General features: G+C 38.7%; 1 protein-coding gene and 1 long non-coding RNA gene across 6 annotated transcripts in view; both read left to right on the plus strand.

The window, feature by feature from the left end:
* Positions 1–18,975, plus strand: part of PAPOLA (poly(A) polymerase alpha) — a 60,563-nt gene that overhangs the window by 3,404 nt on the left and 38,184 nt on the right. For all 5 annotated transcript variants that reach the window (XM_036013818.1, XM_028508332.2, XM_028508333.2 and 2 more), the window contains exons 2-4: positions 11,845–12,018; positions 12,638–12,704; positions 16,739–16,820. In XM_036013818.1, the coding sequence (XP_035869711.1) occupies positions 11,845–12,018; positions 12,638–12,704; positions 16,739–16,820 (323 nt within the window). The remainder of the gene's footprint in view (positions 1–11,844; positions 12,019–12,637; positions 12,705–16,738; positions 16,821–18,975) is intronic.
* Positions 3,281–7,763, plus strand: LOC118497865. Its single transcript, XR_004900375.1, has 2 exons — positions 3,281–6,639; positions 6,687–7,763. It is a non-coding gene; the product is annotated as an uncharacterized LOC118497865 (long non-coding RNA).

Raw genomic sequence — 18,975 nt, forward strand, 5'->3', positions numbered from 1 at the left:
GTCGTGCTGTCCTAGTGGTCATATTTCTTCACTGCACGCACAGCTTTAAAAAAGTCCTTGATGAAGCTGTCATGCTAATTTTATTAAATCTAACCCTTGAGTTTGTCTTTTAAATATGCTATGGTAAAATGGGAAATAAGTATAAAGCTGTGTACCAAAATGTAGAGTGGTTGTTTTGGGAACTCATGTATGATTGATTTGTGAGCTAAACCAGTGCTTTTCTCACGGAGTTCTATTTTTGCCTGAAAGAACAAGTGATGAACTATGGGCATTCATACTTGACTGTTTAGCATTTACCTGCAAATAAAGTGAGCCTGTATCTTTAAGGAAAATAACACTGTATTTGTGGCCAATGATAAAATGTGAGCTTTCAAGCAAAAATTAGGACTTTGGGAAGCTCATTTCTGCCATTGTGAGCTTGGCAGCATCCCAGCAATGTAAAATGTTTCTACTTAGATTGGTGGTGATATTAATGAATATAGGTTTTTTTTTTTTAATATTTTTTGATAGCGTTTGATGATGTGTCAACATTTGGAAGATATGTATAATTCAGTGAGCCCACATCTTCGCCCATCACCAATCATGGTGTAATAAAAGTATACATGGGTGAAAGGTACATTGAATGTGCAAGGCAGACCAATGGATTTTATTTTTTATTTTATTTTCAGACATTTCATTTACTTTTTTTAACATTTCTTTTTTTTAAAAGATTTTATTTATTTATTTTTAGAGAAAGGGAAGAGAAGGGAGAAAGAGGGGGAGAGAAACATCAATGTGTGGTTGCCTCTCACATGCCCCCAACTGGGGACCTGGCCTACAACCCATGCATGTGTATTGACTGGGAATCAAACCAGCGACCCTTTGGTTTGTAGGCCAGTGCTCAGTCCACTGAGCCACACCAGCCAGGGCTCATTTTATTTACTTTTTAGACAGAGGGGTAGGGAGGAGATAAATATCAATGTGTGAGAGATACATTGATGAGTTGCCTCTAGCATGCCCCCACACCTGGGGAATCTGACCTGCAACTCAGGCATATGCCCTGCCTGGGAATCAAACTGGTGACCTGGTTTTGTGGACAGGCCAGTGCTCAATCCACTGAGACCAATGGACTTTAATGCAACAGAGTACAAAGGGCTTATTGATCTGGTTTTAGCTTTCATATTATAACTAACCTTACTGAAATTGCCACTTGTGGAGTTTTGATATAGTACCAAAAAGAATATCCACAATTACTTGAAAAGGTTATTAAAATATTCTCTCCCTATTACAAAGGTAAGATGCTAAGTTTTCTTCATATGTGTCTGCAAAAACATCTTATTCAAAGGGATCGAATGCAGAAGCAATTATGGGAGTTTAGCGTCTTTGATTAACCTGAATTCAAGAAATTTGCAAAATGTAAAACAGTGCCATGTCATGTTTCTTACTATATTTTTGTTTTGGAAAACAGTTGCTTTAAAAGAAGTTATTTAAGCCCTGGCTGGCGTAGCTCAGTGGATTGAGCGCGGGCTGGGAACCAAAGTGTCCCAGGTTCGATTCCCAGCCAGGGTACATTCCTGGGTTGCAGGCCATAACCCCCAGCAACCACACATTGATGTCTCTCTCTCTCTCTGTCTCTCTGTCTCTCTCTGTCTCTCTCTCTCTCCCTCCCTCCCTCCCTCCCTAAAAATAAATAAATAAAATCTTTAAAAAAAAAAAAGAAGTTATTTCTGTTAACATGTAATGGATTTCTTATTACTTAAATGAGTAAACATTGAAGACATTTTCTGGTTATAATTTCCAATGCAGTAAATACTGCTGGACATAATCCATATAGAAGCTATTTCAGGTCCTCAACAAATTTTAAGAGTTAGAAAAAGGTCCGAACTGCGGCTGTGCGGCAACCGCCCCAAGCTGCTGTCTCCAGTGGTGGTGTCAGCGCAGCGTCTTGGGTGGTTGCTAACCATTGTCTGGAGGCAAGGGCACATGATTTAAAGACATTTTTGTTGTCAGTGAAAAACAGTGCATTAGATAATTGCTAGGGAAGATAACTTCTGAGAGATTTGAGAGATCTTAGGTTTTAGGATTTAGATATTTTGTAATGAATTGTTTGCTGTGTAATGAATTTGGTTATGGTTTTGAAATGTGGCATTTTACCTTATGCGTGCTTTCCGTTCACTCGTTCTCAAGGAGAGGTTGGGAAGGAAGGTACTGGAGTTGAGTGAATTTATGAGCCTATTTAGTTCTTTTCCCCGTGACTCCCACCATCCCTTAGGCAAAAGGCTTGATAACATACAACTTTTAAAAATATTCGGTTTGAGCCCTGACTGGGGTGGCTCAGTGGATTGAGCACCAGCCTGCCGACTGAAAGGTCTGGGATTGGATTCCCTGTCAGGGCACATGCCTGGGTTGGGGGCATCCTCTCCCTCTCTTCCTCCCTTCCCCTCTCTCTAAAAATAAATACAACCTTAAAAAATATATTTCATTAGAACATTCCAGTCGTTGTTAACAAAGCCACCTGTAAATTAAGACTCAAATTTTAGCTTCAGTTGCATCTAGCTGAGTTTGTAAAAGCTACTTGCAGGCAAATGGAGGCCGGTTGGAATCTTAGCTATTTCTCACTTTTTGGTGGGGTGGGAGGCATGTCTTTTATTCTGTATGTTCAGTGTTTTGAACATTCAGCACCCTTCAAGTAGCTGCACAGAATCAGTTTACAGTGCGCAGAGCAGCAGCATTGGGGGAGGAATTAGTTCTCCTTAAAGACGGTTGAATTGAGGCTCCAAGTAGTCAGTCACTCGTCCGAGGAACTAAGGGCGCTGAGTGGCAGATCGGGCCGGAATTCAGCTCTGGGTCCCACGTTCCCTTCTCGTTCTGGGACTGTCCGTCCCCTGTGAGCCTTGCTGGGAGCTGTTTGGTCAGCTCAGGAGGAGCCTCTATATAGCTTAAGTAGAACTAGTTTTCAACATAATGTTTTTGTGTGTGTGTGTAGAACATAGGAATGTTAAAATTTTTTTATTGGTAACACTATATAGTTAACAGTATACATAAAGTATAATATACTATACAACATAAGATCTTAGTATGTATTTTTAGTGACTGTTTTATTTAAAGCCATGTACAGATTTACCAGTCACAAACTCCATTTTGTGACCACTTCCTTCTGTGGGAACGGTATTTGTTATTTCTTTTTAAAGATTTTATTTATTTTTAGAGAGAGGGGAAGAGAGGGAGAGAAACATCTGTGTGCGAGGGATACGTTGGTTAGTTGCTCCCCAACCCCCCAAATGGGGACCTGACCTGCAACCCAGGCACGTGCCCTCACTAGGAATCAAACCAGCGACCCTCCTGATCACAGGCTGGCACTCTATCCATGGAGCCACACCAGCGCCAGCACCAGAATTGTGTCTAAAATTTATGTTCCCTCTATACTTTGTCCGAAAACCAGCTTCTTGCAGTTTATGGTAGTGTTTATAGTTTGGGGTTAAGAACAGAGTTCTTGTCATTTTGACCATCAGAAACATCTAAATTGCATTTCCTGGAGTTAATGTGTACAATACTATGTTTTAATATATTGACTATTCCTTTTTTATATATTCTTATACTTCTTCAAATTCTCTATTTGCTTTCCTTCATTTTCAAGTGTTCTTGGCAAATTGATGCAGAAGTATTGTGGTTTGTCTGGTTTTATTCTGTTGCTAGCCCTTCTGGAGAGCAGAGGGACAGTTGGAAATGCCCGAAGGAAAAATAACCTGGCCATTGTTATAACTGAATAACAGTACCCTTTTCCTGCATAATTAACCTTGAGTTTCCAAAGTGTGGGCTTGGGATTCATTGTAACTTATTCCCCTTCAGTATAAAACTATTCGTTCAACTGTGTCTGAACCTTTGCTTCTGCTTTCTAAATACTGGCTGGGAGATCCACTTGTCATACATATTTTAAGAATATAATTAGGTTCTAAGTGTAGTTAGTACCACTTACACAGATCATGCAGCAGGAGAATTAGCCGTTTAGAGTACTTTCTTAGCAAATAAATGCGTTGTCTGAGCTATATGACTGATTCTAAACTATTAGTGAAATTAGAACATGTTAAACTTACTGTGAAATAGATTTGTACTATTTCTGCTAAGAATTAATATTTAATAATTACACTCACATAGCTTAGAGAGATCCCTTATTCCTTTTCTATCCAGTGTCCTTTTTTTCTGCTTAATCTGAATGGACATATTACATTCAAGTTGAGGGCCTTCAGAACAGCAAATTATACTGTAGTGGATTGTTACATTAGATAAGTTGTGATTTTTCTGATTGCTTGCAAAAATATCAGGCTTTCAGTTTTAACCCGACTGACTAAAACTATGAAAAAATGATAAAAGAGTTTTCTTTTTTTTCTTTTGCCTGGCTACATATTTTGAGGCAGTTTGTCCTGTTAATACCATGGGCCACAGCATAGACCAGATGCCCTATATGAGAAGGTGGGGATTTATGAGTAGTAGGAGCTTTGTTTAAATTGGGATGAAAAGGCATTCAACATTTACTGTCTGGGAGAGCATCGTGGGTGATTTGTTGTCCTTTTCCTTTGTATTGCTCTATCTGGACCTCCTTTTCCCCTCTCCCTCCAGTCATTTAGAGTGCACACCCGTTTCACTTCTTCCTTTTGAAGAGCATTGAGTTCTGTTTCTGCAGTATTTATTTTAAGCTTTTACTTTGCATTTATCTGCTGCTTAAGTATCTTGAATCCCTACCAGATTTGACACTGTCACTGGGAACAGAGGCTGTCTTTGTATTCCTGATGTTAGCATTGTCTTTCGCTCGAATTTACAAGTTCAGTAAACTTCATCTTAGCTGTTTATTATATGATACTTTTTGGCAAAAAAATAAGTTAAATGAGAAAAAGGTGCTTTTAGGAGAATTGGATTCATGAAGTTTGATCACCTTGGACGCCTTAGCAGTTTCCTGAAGCAATAAGTACAGCATGATGTGCTTCGTGTTGCTATCTGTCATCACAGGGCATTGCACCGAAAAATTCATTTTTAAAGTCTCATTTTATTGAACTTCCTTAATGTGTTTTGATTACCACAAACTGGGTTTTTAGCTCATAACGAAAAAACTGCTTGTTTTAAGTTGAGCCTTTGGTGTCCCTTTCTGCCAGTGGATGATTTGAGCCTCCTTATTATCACTACCTTAATTTAGTGGTGAGTAGTAGAATTGGATTTTCAGCTTTTGTATGACATCATCAATGTTTCTTTTTAAGAGTAATTTAACAAATTGAAACAAAAGAATTATAAAATAGAAAGTGAAAATTTCCCATCTCAGTTCTGCTCGGTGTGTTTCTGAGCACAGACAGACAGTTTTTGAAGATACAACTCTGCATTGTGAAAGACGTATAGAGGCACTGTAGCTTCTCAACGCAGAGGTTATGATTGTAGTCAGATGCCGGGGTTCACGTCCCAGTCCAGTGCATTTAGGTGGGCCTTTCCTTCTCTCTCTAGTTCTCTTCATCTGTAAAATGTGGAGAGTTAATGGCATTGTTTGGAACAGTTGGGGATAATATGAAGTGCTTTACACACTGCCTGGAGTATGTGCCAATAAATACTAGCTATTACCATAACTATGTTCTACAGCTTTTTACCTGACATTGCGGGTATCCGTCTGCGCAACTTACATGTAATAACTGCTTCATTTTTATATCACATATTACATTGTAAGAATACTCTTGTAATCAACCAGTTCTTAAATGGATATTATGATGCTTTCCAGTTTGTTAGTGCATTGTGTACAGTGTTCCTGTGTAACCTGGGATATCTTTTTTGTATGATTCTTACAAAAATTGTCAAATTCCAGAACCTGTGAGGTCAAGAGAGTATTCATTAGCCAATATCAAGTGTGCCCTCTCTGTAGGAAATAGCCCTGGACTGACACTGCTCATTTTAAGCTTACTGTTGCTGTACAGGTGCTGGGGGCAAGTCCATATTTGGCCTGTCATCTAATCCATTGCACACTTACCCCAGAAGCGGCCAGAAATTAGGATTTTTGTGATTAGGATATTATATATTACAATATGGTTTACAATAGGCTATGTCGTCCTACTTCAGGACCTTTGGTTTGAGTTCTGTGTCCTAGGATTTCTGTATGATAGATTGCTAGAAGCGAATTTACTAGACATAAACTTTAAAAATTGATCTATGGCCCTTCATGGTGTGGTTTAGTGGATTCAGTGCCAGCCTGGAAACTGAAGAGGTCACCGGTTCAATTCCCAGGCACATGCCTGGGTTGCGGGCTGGGTCCCCAGTTGGGGGCTTGAGAGAGGCGACTGATGGATGGACCTATCGTACATCATTGTTTCTTTCCCTCTCTTTCTCCCTTCCCTTCTTTCTACTAATAAATAAAATAGCTAAAAAATTGATATATACATTTTAATTTTGATGAATGTTGCCAAATTGCTTTTAAAAATGATGCACCAAGTGCACTTTCATTGTGATGGATCGGTGTGCTCATTTTCTTACACTGTTGCCAACATTGGAGGTTTATAATAAGTTTTTAATTTTTATCAGCTATCCATCAACTTTGTTTTTCTCCAGTCTTGCAGAAAATGGTTGCTTCCCTGGAAGCTTAATTTGCTTCCCTAATTTCTAGTGAAACTCTGTGTGTGTGTGTGTGTGTGTGTGTGTGAGAGAGAGAGAGAGAGAGAGAGAGAGAGAAAGAGAGAGAGAGGGGGGGGGAGAACTTTATGCATTTAGAATTTACTGTTTTGGCAGAGGTTGCATGTATTTTCCTCATTTACCATTTGCTTAACCTTTGTCCATGATGTATTTTTGCCACATAAAAGTTGGAGTATTTTTATACAGGCAAATCTGTTTTGTGTATGGCTTTTGGGATTTGTCTCTTGCTTAAATGTGGTTCTGAAAATAGTGTTCATTTCCTTTAACATTTTGAAATGTCTCTGTAATTTTTAAATGTTTTGAAATGTATTATGGCATCTGTAATTTAGATTTTACTGTATACAACCAAAGCCATTTGAGAATTTCATACTTTCTTCACTGACTTGGAATAGTTATTAGTAATAATACATCCAAAGATTGATCATACTTTTTTTGGATGTATAGCCACTAAACTACAGTTCACAAATCGTAGGAACTGGCACTATTTAAGTTAGCTTTATAATTGTTGTACCAAGAGGTTCTTGATATTTCAGAGTGTATGTACTGGTTTAAGTTGGACACCTAAACTTTTGAAACAAATACATAGCTGTAATAAGGAACCTATTGTGCTAATTTTACAAAAATGTTGCTATTCTTCTTTGTAAGTACCCAAATATCCTAATTAGAGTCAGGTCTTAGCCTATCATTGGGAAAGGGCAGAGCTCTTTATGAGTACTAGTTTAAAAACTTACTGTGTTTGGAAAACTCCTCACAATGTGTCATAGTTTTTAAATTCCCAGTTTACCATGCAGCGTAGAGAAGAGTTGTAATATATTCGCTGGTAAATCCACGGGTACAACTTAGCGAGAATAATTTTCACTGGTGGCAGGAGTGAAACCAGAATAGAAGAGAAAACAGGCCTCTGTGATTGATCACGTTTCTGCAGAATGGAGAGGAGGAGTTCTGGATGCCATTACCAAAAGTTGTGGAGGGTTTTGAGGAAGCTGTGTTTTGGGAAGCTGTGTTTGGGAGCAGCGTGGATGGTGGGTTGGCATCGCAAAGGAGCAGAAGGACGAAGTGGGACCAAAATGCCAGGTGTCATAGCTGGAGTACTTGGAATAGAATTGTTATATAGAGTGTTGTTAAAATTTGAAAAAGAAAGAGAAAAGAAATGGGCATGTGTCCTTTTTGAACTTTGTGATCTTTGCCCTCATGACAATAGCTTAAATGTCGTCAAGAAAATGCCCCAGGTTCTAAGAGGAGGGTTCTGAAAATTCGGTGTCCAGCAGATGTAATGCCTGCTTGAATGTGGTTGGTAGGGTAATAATATGGGTGTAATAAGTTATCATTCTATTTATTTATCTTAAAGACACTATTTATCTTTAAAGGAGGGAGAAAGAGGGAGAGAAACACCATCAGTTGCCTCTCACACGTCCCCAGCTAATAAGCTGGCCCTGCAGCCCAGGCGTGTGCCCTGACTGGGAACCAAACCGGCATTTGGGTTCACAGGCTGGCATTCAGTCTACTGAGCCATACCAGCCAGGGCTAATTTATAGTTTCAATTTGAACATTTCACCTAAAATGTCACATGGTGTGCTTGAGTGTGATACTGTTATGTTACAGAATTACATGCGTATGATTTTGTAATTAAAAAGGGAGTGTTATTTGTGCTGGATCCTGTACTTAACACTGTGCCCTCTTACCCTTCCCTGCACCCCCACCCCCACCCTTGAAAATGGGAGTCTTTGGCAATCTTTTATGATTTTGAGAGGAAGCAAAATTTTGTGTACTCTGTGTGTAGGTATGTATATCCTACTCTGTTCCAGAAGGTAATAAGACTTGCAAACAAGAATGTTTTAGTCACATGTTAAAAACTAGCAAGATGTTTGCATTAAAGATGGGTAAAAAGGAAAAATAAGGATAGACACATAAAGCAGAAAAGGAAATTAAGGTACAAAAATTGTTCTAACAGAAATACAGTGATATTTGGGTTTTTGTGAAGTAGAGAACTTGCTGGATTCACACCAGTTTTGCTCTAAGAATTTGGGCAGTATTCTAAAGGTAAATGCAAATCGTGTTTATGAGATGCAAATAAATCAGTTGCTCAAAAGAACAAGTGTTCTTTTTTTTTTTTTTTTTTTAAGATTTTACTTATTTATTTTTAGAGAGAGGGGACAGGAGAGAGGAAGGAGAAAGAGAGGGAGAAAAACATCAATGTGTGGTTGCCTCTCACTTGACCCTGACTGGTGACCTGGCCTGCAACCCAGGCATGTGCCCTAATTGGGAATTGAACCAGCGATGGTTGTTTTGCAGGCCAGCCCTCAGTCCACTGAGCCACACCAGCCAGGGCAAGCACACATGTTCCTGATATCAAAAACCAGAAAGTTTGAGTCACACATACTGCAATGCTACACCGTTTATTTTTTCACATTGTTTTACATAATTGTTTTGTTTTTAAAATAGAGTAATGTCTGAAGAAAACTAAATGCTGGTGAAAAGGACTCTAGAAAGGGATAGACACGAGCAGGTATCTAACGTGTTCAAGAATGGGAGGAAGAGTTTGCATTCTGGGGACTGGTCGCTGTCTGGTGTATGGCTCCAGGGGAGAGTCTGTAGAGCAGAGCCTTTCCGATTGCCCGGGACTGGAGTGCGTGTTTTTCTTTCGTTGGCAACTGATTTATTTTCCTCTCATGGCTGATGTTTCTTCTTGGGACATTTTGGAAATTCAGAGCATCTGGCAGCCTGGAATTTTGTGCTGTGCCACTTTTTATTAAGTCGTTTATGTTGGGGTCACAGGTATCTTGTGTTTCTTTTGTTTGGTTGTGATTTATTTTTATTTTATGTGTTCTTTAATCCATGTATATTCTGTATGTGCACTTCGATTAGATATATGTTCTACATGCATGTGTAAGTAAACATGTGTCATGCATGTCCTTTCTTGAACTGGATGGGACAGATGAATGTGTGTTTATCCTCAATGTGATTGCATTTTGAATAAAAAAAAACTTTATAATTTACATGTGATTTGCTTTCTCATCAGGGTGTTAATGTGGAAACTAATGTAGACATCAACATTCGTTTTTCAAATTAGAGTGAACAGATTTGATGTGAATTTAGAAATCTAAGTCTGGACCCTAATATTTTGGTAATGTAGTTGAAGTGGACAGGCTTTCCAGTCCTTGTATTTTGTATCACTGAAAAAAACCGGAATATTTGAGAAAGAAAAAAATTGGCAATTGTAAGTGAAGAATCTTAACCCCACAGAGATCTAACTCATCTGGTCATGAATTTAAACCCTTCAGAAAGGAAAAGAATGCAGAGAAACATATTACTTGCTCAAAACAGCAACAAAAAACCAAAAAACTGTATGTTGTGTAGAGATTTATTATTTGAAGTTTAGAAAACGTGAATTCTATTTTACACTTGCCTTGAAAGCTCTCTTTGCTTGCACCACTGTGTAGCATGAACTTTTACCCTTGTTTTCATCTCTGGCTCCACTCAAGTTAGAATTCATCTGTAAAAGTATTCATAATTCTGGGGTAGTAACGAAGAGCTATAGCCTACTTGAAGAAACTTATGAAGCAGTGAACAATGCAAAAGAATGTAATTACTCTAGGTTATGTGGTAAGGGTACTTTTTTACATTTAATATCTAACTTATCTGAAATCTATTTAAGAATACCAAGTGAAGGAGGATTATGAAATGACTCGTTTTTAGGGTCACCTTTTTGATGTCATTTTTAAGGAATCTGATAATTACTTGTTGATTGATGAAAATATGTATTAACCAAGACGTTATGAATGCACTTACATGTAAGTTTAAGTTAACATATGTTTTAAGCATAGGAGATGCTACATAGGTTTTAGAAGTAGAATATTAACATAAGCTCTTTAGTCTTCATGTATGCTTAGTGCTCATGTGGACTCCCAGCTCCGAGAATTAACGTCGCAGCCTGTGTAGCTGTGCAGTTTAGATTGAAGGAGTGGGGGGAAGTGCTCTGACATGAATTAATTGCTGCAAGAGGTAATCTGATAGTTACTTAGTAAATGTTACTGTAAAATCTTTTAAAATTGAGACAATTTCTAACTAGATCAGGAAACATTGATTAGATGGTAGGCAGCCCATTGGCTAATCAGTAACAAGCAGTATGGGCCTCCTGGCATTCTTAGGTCTGTATTGATTATCAGAAGACAAAATACAAAACACAGCCCAGCAGTCACAGTATAAACCAGAGCCCAGTGGGTAGGTAATGAATGCATAATGGGATTTACCTGCCTAGGGTCTTGGATTTGGCATGTTAATTGCTTAAGTAAATGGATTATTGCACTTTATTTTTAAAAAAAATGTATTTAGAACTTAAAATAAAAATAGGGGTATGTGTAACATAGAGGTGTGTGTGTATGTGTGTGTGAAACAAATATTCATTAAGGAACAGAATTTGGGAGAAATAATGGATCTGGGTGTTAGGTACTTCCTTTAGCCCCTGCCTGGAGCCCCTTCCTGGCTTTTGTATATTTCTTGACTTAATAGTTTTTAAATAATAGTTGTGCTACTAATCTTTAAGAGTCCGTGTCCGTTGAATTATAGAGTATTTCAACAAGGTGGATTAAAACATTTCAAGTGAGGTTAAAATCCTATTAGTTATAAAAAATTTGTATTTCTTTTAAAATGGAAAATTTGTAGACTGGCATCATTGTTTGAGTGTAAATCGACTAAAAATGTGTAACAAACTTAGTGTGAGTATAGTCCCCCCACACTGGTTATGCTTATGTCATATGCCCTGTTCATTTATGAGTTTTATTCATTGTGAGTCGGTTAAGTTCCATTTGGGAAGCTTCTTGTATTGGTAAAAGAGTGTTTTTGCAGTATGTTTGTCATTGCTTTAGAAATAACAGTGTAACAGATTTTGGCTCCTGTTTGACAAGTAAAACTTCTCAGTTTACTTCTGTTCTAGATTGCATTTTCCCCAGCAGTATATTTGATCTGGATTCTTACTTATAGTTTCAGATACTTAGGTAGTGACAAAGTTAAACTCCTTGGAGTGGAAGGAGAAATAACAATGTTTTCATTCGGTCACTTGCTTTTGGTTGCTTTTATTGTAAGACAGAATGTCAACCAACTATGTTTAGAAATAAAAAGTGCTTTGTAAAGCACTTTTTCTAGTCATACCTATTTGTTTCAAAATTGCAGACATTTTTTGGTAGTAATTTTATCCAATTCCATTTGCAGTCCAGTTACAACACAGGGATCACAACAAACACAGCCGCCGCAGAAGCACTATGGCATCACCTCTCCTATCAGCTTAGCAGCCCCCAAGGAGACTGACTGCCTGCTGACACAGAAGCTCATCGAGACTCTGAAGCCCTTCGGGGTTTTTGAAGAGGAAGAGGAACTGCAGCGCAGGTAAATACATGAAAATTTATAATTTCTTATTAACGTAACAAACTAATGTTATGGCACCCTTGACTTAGAAAGTCAGGATTATTCTCCCAAATATGTCTGTTTCAGACAAGAATGATACTTAGAAAAAACTTTTTTACATAGAGTTTCATTCCTTTAATTTTGATTTTTGATGCTTTTAGTTATTATAGTATAGAATTGTCAGGAGAAAGGGGACTGCCTCACCCAGTGTAATGGTGCCTAGATATAGCTAACTGCTGTATACTTTCATTCTGATACCTTACAAGCTGTTTAAAATTTAGGGAGCCACCTATGGAAAACGTATCTATCTATCTATCTATCTATCTATCTATCTATCTGTCTATCAATCAATCAAAGACGGGAAGGCAGGGAGAAAGAGAGGGAAACATCAGTGTGTGGTTGCCTCTCTCACACCCCCTAATGGGGCCCTGGCCTGCAGCCCAGGCATGTGCCTTGACTGGGAATTAAATTAGTGACCCTTTGGTTGGCAGACTGGTGCTCAGTGCACTGAGCCACACCAGCCAGGGCAATTTATACATTTTAATAAGTAATGATTTGGAATAATAAACAACTTGATGATTGACATTTTCTCTATCAACAGGATTTTAATTTTGGGAAAATTAAATAACCTGGTAAAAGAGTGGATACGAGAAATCAGTGAAAGCAAGGTAAGGTGACTTATTTGTATATAAAATAATTTGCCAGCTGAATATAACAGTTGTCTTATGTAACCTGTTCTTGTTTGAACGGATTTAAAGTCTTAATAACAATTTATAGGGTGGGGCAAAAAGTTTTAACAGTTCATAAGGAAAATACAATGATTAAATAATACAAGAATAAACTTTCTCACAAGTATGTGAAACAGTTTATTTTTGTATTATTATTTATTACTTATTGTAATTTCCATACTGTAAACTTACAGTATGGAAACTTACTTTTGCCCTCACCCTGGTACCAAATGCATATTTATTTACTCTCTAATACAGCTGAAAAATTGATGGAAAGTACCAAGGTAGAAGAAAACCTGAGAGAGGATATCACCGTAGAAGAAAAGTTAGTCTTTTGGTTTTAGTCGAATTTATAATTTTTCCCCCCTTAAAATAGTGTGTTTGTATTTCAAGTAGCTGACTAAAACTTTAGCAGTAGAATATTCTAAATTGGAGTTCCCTGGATTACCTATTCCTCATTAATGGAGTTTGGTAACAATGAGATTTTGGAAAGGAAGTTCTTTTGAGCCAAGCTAAAGATGTCCAAGTTTAAGTATATTTTTACTCATTTATTGAACTTAGTGTTTCCTTAACCTTGTGTGGAAAACTTCGCTTTGTTTTAATGGCTTTTTCTTAGACATTTAGTTCAAGTTTAAAATTGTAGTCAGCTAGACAAGGTTAGAACTAAAACTTATTTGATGCGAAACAAGTATTGTCTCATTGATAGTTTTGTTTCAGGTACTTGAATTCCTAGTAAGTTTCCTTCCCCAGTAACACTTTTTATTTTTTATTTAATTTTTTTGTCTTTCATTTATTTTTTATCTTATAGTTGACACTCGATATTGTATAGCTTCAGGTATACAGCACAGTAGTTAGACATTTATTTGTTATGAAGCGATTCCCCCTGAAAAGTCTAGGAACGCCTGGCACCATCCATAACTATCCCCATGCTGCTGCCTGTATTCCGTCTGCTGCGCTTGAAATCCCCATAGCTGGCTTTGTAACCGGTGGTTTGTACTTCGTGATCCTCCCACCATTTCTCCGCTCCCTCCACACCCACCCCATCTGGTGACCGTTAGTATGTTCTCTGTATTTATGGGTTTGTTTCTGTTTTATTTGTTTTTTATTTCACTTAGCATGATATCCTCTGGGTCCATCCATGTTGTTGCAGATGGCAAGAGGTTTTTTGTTTTTTGTTTTTTGTTTTTGTTTTTTTTTTTTTTAACGGCTGAGTACTATTCTGTTGTATATATTACCACATCTTTGTCCATTTGTGTGTGAGTGGACTCTTGTTGCTTCCATATCTTGGCTGTTGTAAATAATGCTGCAATGAACATAGGGGTGCATATATATTTTCGAATTAGTGTTTTGGATTTCTTTGGATAAATACTCAGAAGTAGGGTTGGTGGGTCATGGGGTAGTTCTGTTTTTAATTTTTTGAGGAACCTCCATACCGTGTTCTGTATCGGCCGCAGCAGTTGCGTTCCCCCCAGCAGTGCGCCCAGGAGGGCTCCTGTTCTCCACGCCCACGTCCTCGCCAGCGCCGGTTTGCGGATTTGTTCCATGACAGGTGTGAGCTGGCACCTCGGTGTGCCTTTAACCTGCATTCCCCTGATGGTTCGTGGTGTTGAGCATCTTTTTGTGTCTCTATTGGCCTCCTGTGTGCCCTTTTGGAGAAGTATCTATTCAGATCATATGTCCATTTTTTAATCAGATTGTTTGGGGGTTTTTGGTGTTAAATAGTGTGAGTTCCTGGTATATTTTGGATCTTAACCCTTTGACAGAGGTACCATTGGTGAATGTCTCCTCCATTTCAGTGGGTTGTCTTTTTGTTTTGTTGATGGTTTTCTTTGCTGTGCAAAAACTTTCTAGTTTGTTGTAGTCCCATTTGTTTATTATTTTTTTGTTTTCATTTCCTGAGAAGACCTACCCCCCAAAATTGCTAAAAGGAATGTCAAAGAAATTACTGCCTGTTTTCTTCTAGGAGTTTTGTGCTTTCAGGTCTTACGTGTAAGTCTTCAGTCCGTTTGGAGTTGCTTTTAGTGTGTGGAATAGGAAAGTGACCCAGCTTCATTTTGTTGTTGTTGCTGCATGCACCTGTCCAGTTTGCTCAGCTCCTTTTATCTCAGAGATTCTTTTCACCCCATTGTACATTCCTGCCTTCTTTGTCGTAGTTTAATTGACCATATAGGCTGGGCTCATTGCCAGGCTCTCTTTGGTTCCATTGATCTCTGTCTCTGGTTTTATGCCGGTACAGTGTTTTGAGTACTAGAGCCTTAGAGTAAAATTTGATAACAGGTAGCGTGATACCCCCAACTTTGTCCTTCTTTCATAATATTTCTTTGACTATTTGGGGTCTTTTGTGGTTTCTGGCCTTGACTACTTCTAACAAATGGAATATTATACATATAGATTGTCTTTTCTGTAAGTGATGATTAAATATGTTTTTAAAACACAGGAAGTCCATGAATCTTTACAATTTATTTTTAGAGTTTTTAAAATTGAATCATTAATGCCATTTTTTCAGGGCAAAGGGAAAAGTGGTCTGCTCTGGTACTGAATAAGACTTGACTATGCCGAGTAATTAGACAGTAAAAGAAATGACTGACTTAGCACACATTAAAATTATTTTTTGTTTGGGCAGACATCATCCTTATCCACAGGGACAGTAAGTACTCACTGTGGAACGCTAGTGCCAGGGTCAGGAAGATGTATTAAATGCTTTCCCTTCTCCTGATTTCTGGTCTTTCTTCTCTAAAAAACCATCAGTAAGTTTAGTCCTGCTCAGAATCATTCTACCAAAGTCTTTTGGAAATCTAAGAATAAACCATTATGTAGCATTACTGGCCTCAAAGTACAGTGACTCTTGATATGGGAAAATTATACTCTAATGCAGCAATAGTCAACCTTCTTCGCCTCATGGTATATGTAAACTAATTACTAAAATTCTGTGGCACTCCAAAAAATATTTTTTTTGATCTGATAAGAAATAGATATAATTCTGATTGATTTACCAACAAATAATAATAATTACCTACCCTTTTTTGCTCAAAAGTGACTTTCTAAAAAATCAGGTGCCTATAGTTGTATACAAAGATTTCTGGTACCAAGAATTAACCAATCAGACTCAACCTTATTATGTCATGTGACCAGTAAGGTGCAACTCTGTTATTATATGACCTATATATTTATGGTTCAAGACAGAACATTCATACTGGACAGCTATCGTGTTGGCTGCTCTTATTTTTTTTTAAGGTTTTATTTATTTACTTTTAGAGAGAGGGGAAGGGGAGAGACAGACAGACAGACAGACAGACATATCAGTGTGTGGCTGCCTCCCACGTGACCCCCACTGGGGACCCGGCCTGCAACCCAGGCACGTGCCCTGACTGGGAATTGAACCAGCAACCCTTTGATTCGCAAGCCGCACTCAATCCACTGAGCTACACCAGCCAGGGCATATTTTTTAATTTGACTATATAAGGGAAAAGAGGTCAGTGCTCATGACTAAGTAGCCAGGTACTGCATGTTTTAAAAATTCTTGTGGCACACTGGTTGAGAATTGCTGCTGTAAGGTAGGTACCATTGGCTATTTGGCATAATCATTGAATATAATATAATTTTTAAGCAATTAGAATATGTTTTGTTAAATTGTAACATTCATAATTTATGCAGCCTCTTTGCCATGTAAAAAATCTCTGAATCATTGCTCCTGTGTAATCACGTGATCTCTACTATAGTCTTATTTAGAGCAGTTTCCAGAACTGGCAAAATTCTAAAAAAGTAAGGGTCTTTACTAAAGAACACTTGTTAGAAGTTGAAAATTGCTTGAATTTCAAATTAGATTGATGTGTGAAGGCCAGTATTTTGTGGAGCTCTGTATAAATTGGCACTGAAATCTTACTTGGGTTGTTTTTAAAATGTACAGTGTAACTTGAAATAATTTTCTTTGTGCTCCACTGGGAAAACAACCATTTTCTTGTTTGTTTTAACAGAATCTTCCACAATCTGTAATTGAAAATGTTGGAGGAAAAATTTTTACATTTGGATCTTACAGATTAGGAGTACACACAAAAGGTAAATATTGTTGTAATTATTTTGAGAAGGAATACTTTTTTATTTCTTAAAAATGTTAATGGTGTATCCATCTCAGTTGCTTATAGTGTATCATACAACTTAAATTTGCATTAGACAGAGTAGTTTAAGGAACCCGAATTTGGTAAGGAGGAAGAAACAGACTGATGCCTTCCAGACCTGTGCTGTCTAATGCGGTAGTAAGTGGGATTTAAAATCCAGTCCCTCAGCAGAAGTATCCACACTTTCGGTGCTGGGCAGCCACCAGCGGCTGGCTGGCTGGCTGGCTGGCTAGTGGCTGCCGGACTGGGTAGGACAATGTTTTTCCCAGGAGAAGGTTCTTCCGAGCAGCGCGGGTCTCTGCCACTTCCTCTGCCTGCAGACTGTTCATCTGGGGATCGAACAAAAACGAAGGAAAGCTTTCAGAAAACACGTGTGGATTTTCTTTTCCCCATACTTTTATTATAGTTGCAAAATACAGTTAAGTAAAATAAAAAATATGTTTGTCTGCAGTCATTGATTGACTTTCACTATTTTCTTGACACTTGTAGTTTTTCCTCTGCAGATAAGTACACAGTAAAAATGTTATCATGGCAGAGAGCATTTATTGAGCTTTTTTTTTTTTTTTTTTTTTTACTGAGCACAGAGGTAATACTTTTTTCGGTGTTCGTTACCAAGTTTATTCCTCAGTACTCGTACTCGCATGTAATCCATAGGGAGCTGAGACTTACAGAGGCAGTAGAGCTGGAACAGTTCCATCCAGTCATCGGGGCAGTTCGAGGGTTCTTCCTGGGCATTCTGAAGCTGTACTTTTCAACCATTAACCACTGGCCTCTGTGTTAAAAGTTATCTGTCAATGTATACGAGGTCTGTCTGGGAAAAGCTCGGCCAGTGTTACTGTAATGAAAATGACTTGCACGACATCCATGAAACCTGGCAGCCAGGGAGAGAGGACTGGAGTGCGCATGTGTGAACAATGGCTCCTTCACTGTACTAGTCAGTGGGGGTGGTAGTCACCACTGAGTGAGCATGTGCACTGTGTGGCCGTCACATTCAAGATGACTGAGTAGAGCAACGAATCTGCATTGGATTTTGCGTTAAGCTTGAACATTCCTCTGGAAACTCTTCGGATGATTCAGAAGGCCACCACTATGGACAACTGGTGATTGGCAGCTTCATCACGACAATGCATCTGCTCATGCATCACGTCTTGTGCTGAGTTTTTTGACGAAACATGAAATCACCAGGTGACTCAGCCCCCCTACAGCCTAGATTTGGCGCCCTGTGACTTCTGGCTTTTCCCAAAACTAAAATCGCCTTTGAAGGGGAAGAGATTTCAGACCATCGCTGATGAGATTGAGGAAAATACAACGGGAAGCTGATGGCAACTGGGAGAACCGTGGAGGTCCCAGGTGCCTGCTTTGGAGGAGACTGAGGAGTCATTGTCCTGTGTGGAACGTTTCTTGTACCTTGTTCTCTTCTTCAGTAAATGGCTCTGGTTTTCATAGCACCTGGCTGGGTGCCTTCTGGGCAGACTTCCTGTGCATTCTCTTTGGTCTGGTATCCCTCCCTCTCCACACCTCCCACCACTTGGTGCCAGTAGTGCTCCGCGAGTTCTTCTGCATCATGAATATGCTAAATAACAGCCTTCCTGAGAGTGACTCGGCTGTTGACTTTGAGGAAAAGGACTCCGTTGACCTGATTCCACATTTATCCCATTTATCCCCATTTACGATCCCAGTTACAGGCAATTACTGATTGTAATCATCTCTCTTGTGTTCTCCCTACACACTCAGTGCTGGCCTCCTATCAAGCACGGCATTAATAACAAATACCTTACCGTGGTCTGCCTTACTGGGTTCTTGTCAGTGGTTCTTCTTGATGGTTACTCCGTAGGTCCCACTTAGGGGCTAGCTGCAAGCCTAAAGGCACCAGTCACATAGTATAGAAGACAACTATTTCTTTGTTTCACTAGTGAACGTGTGTGTATGACTAATGACATCAAGATGCTGGGTCTGTTCTCCACTAGTTCTCTCTGTCCACCACAAAGGCCCTATCTGAATCACCTTGCTTTGCCACCCAGTTCATTTGGGCCACTGCAACTGGAGGATGCGCTAGGAAAAGCAGTCCCATTAATTAGAATCATGTTATTCCTATA

The sequence above is a fragment of the Phyllostomus discolor genome, chromosome 1 (assembly GCF_004126475.2).
Source record: "Phyllostomus discolor isolate MPI-MPIP mPhyDis1 chromosome 1, mPhyDis1.pri.v3, whole genome shotgun sequence".
Taxonomy (NCBI): domain Eukaryota; kingdom Metazoa; phylum Chordata; class Mammalia; order Chiroptera; family Phyllostomidae; genus Phyllostomus; species Phyllostomus discolor.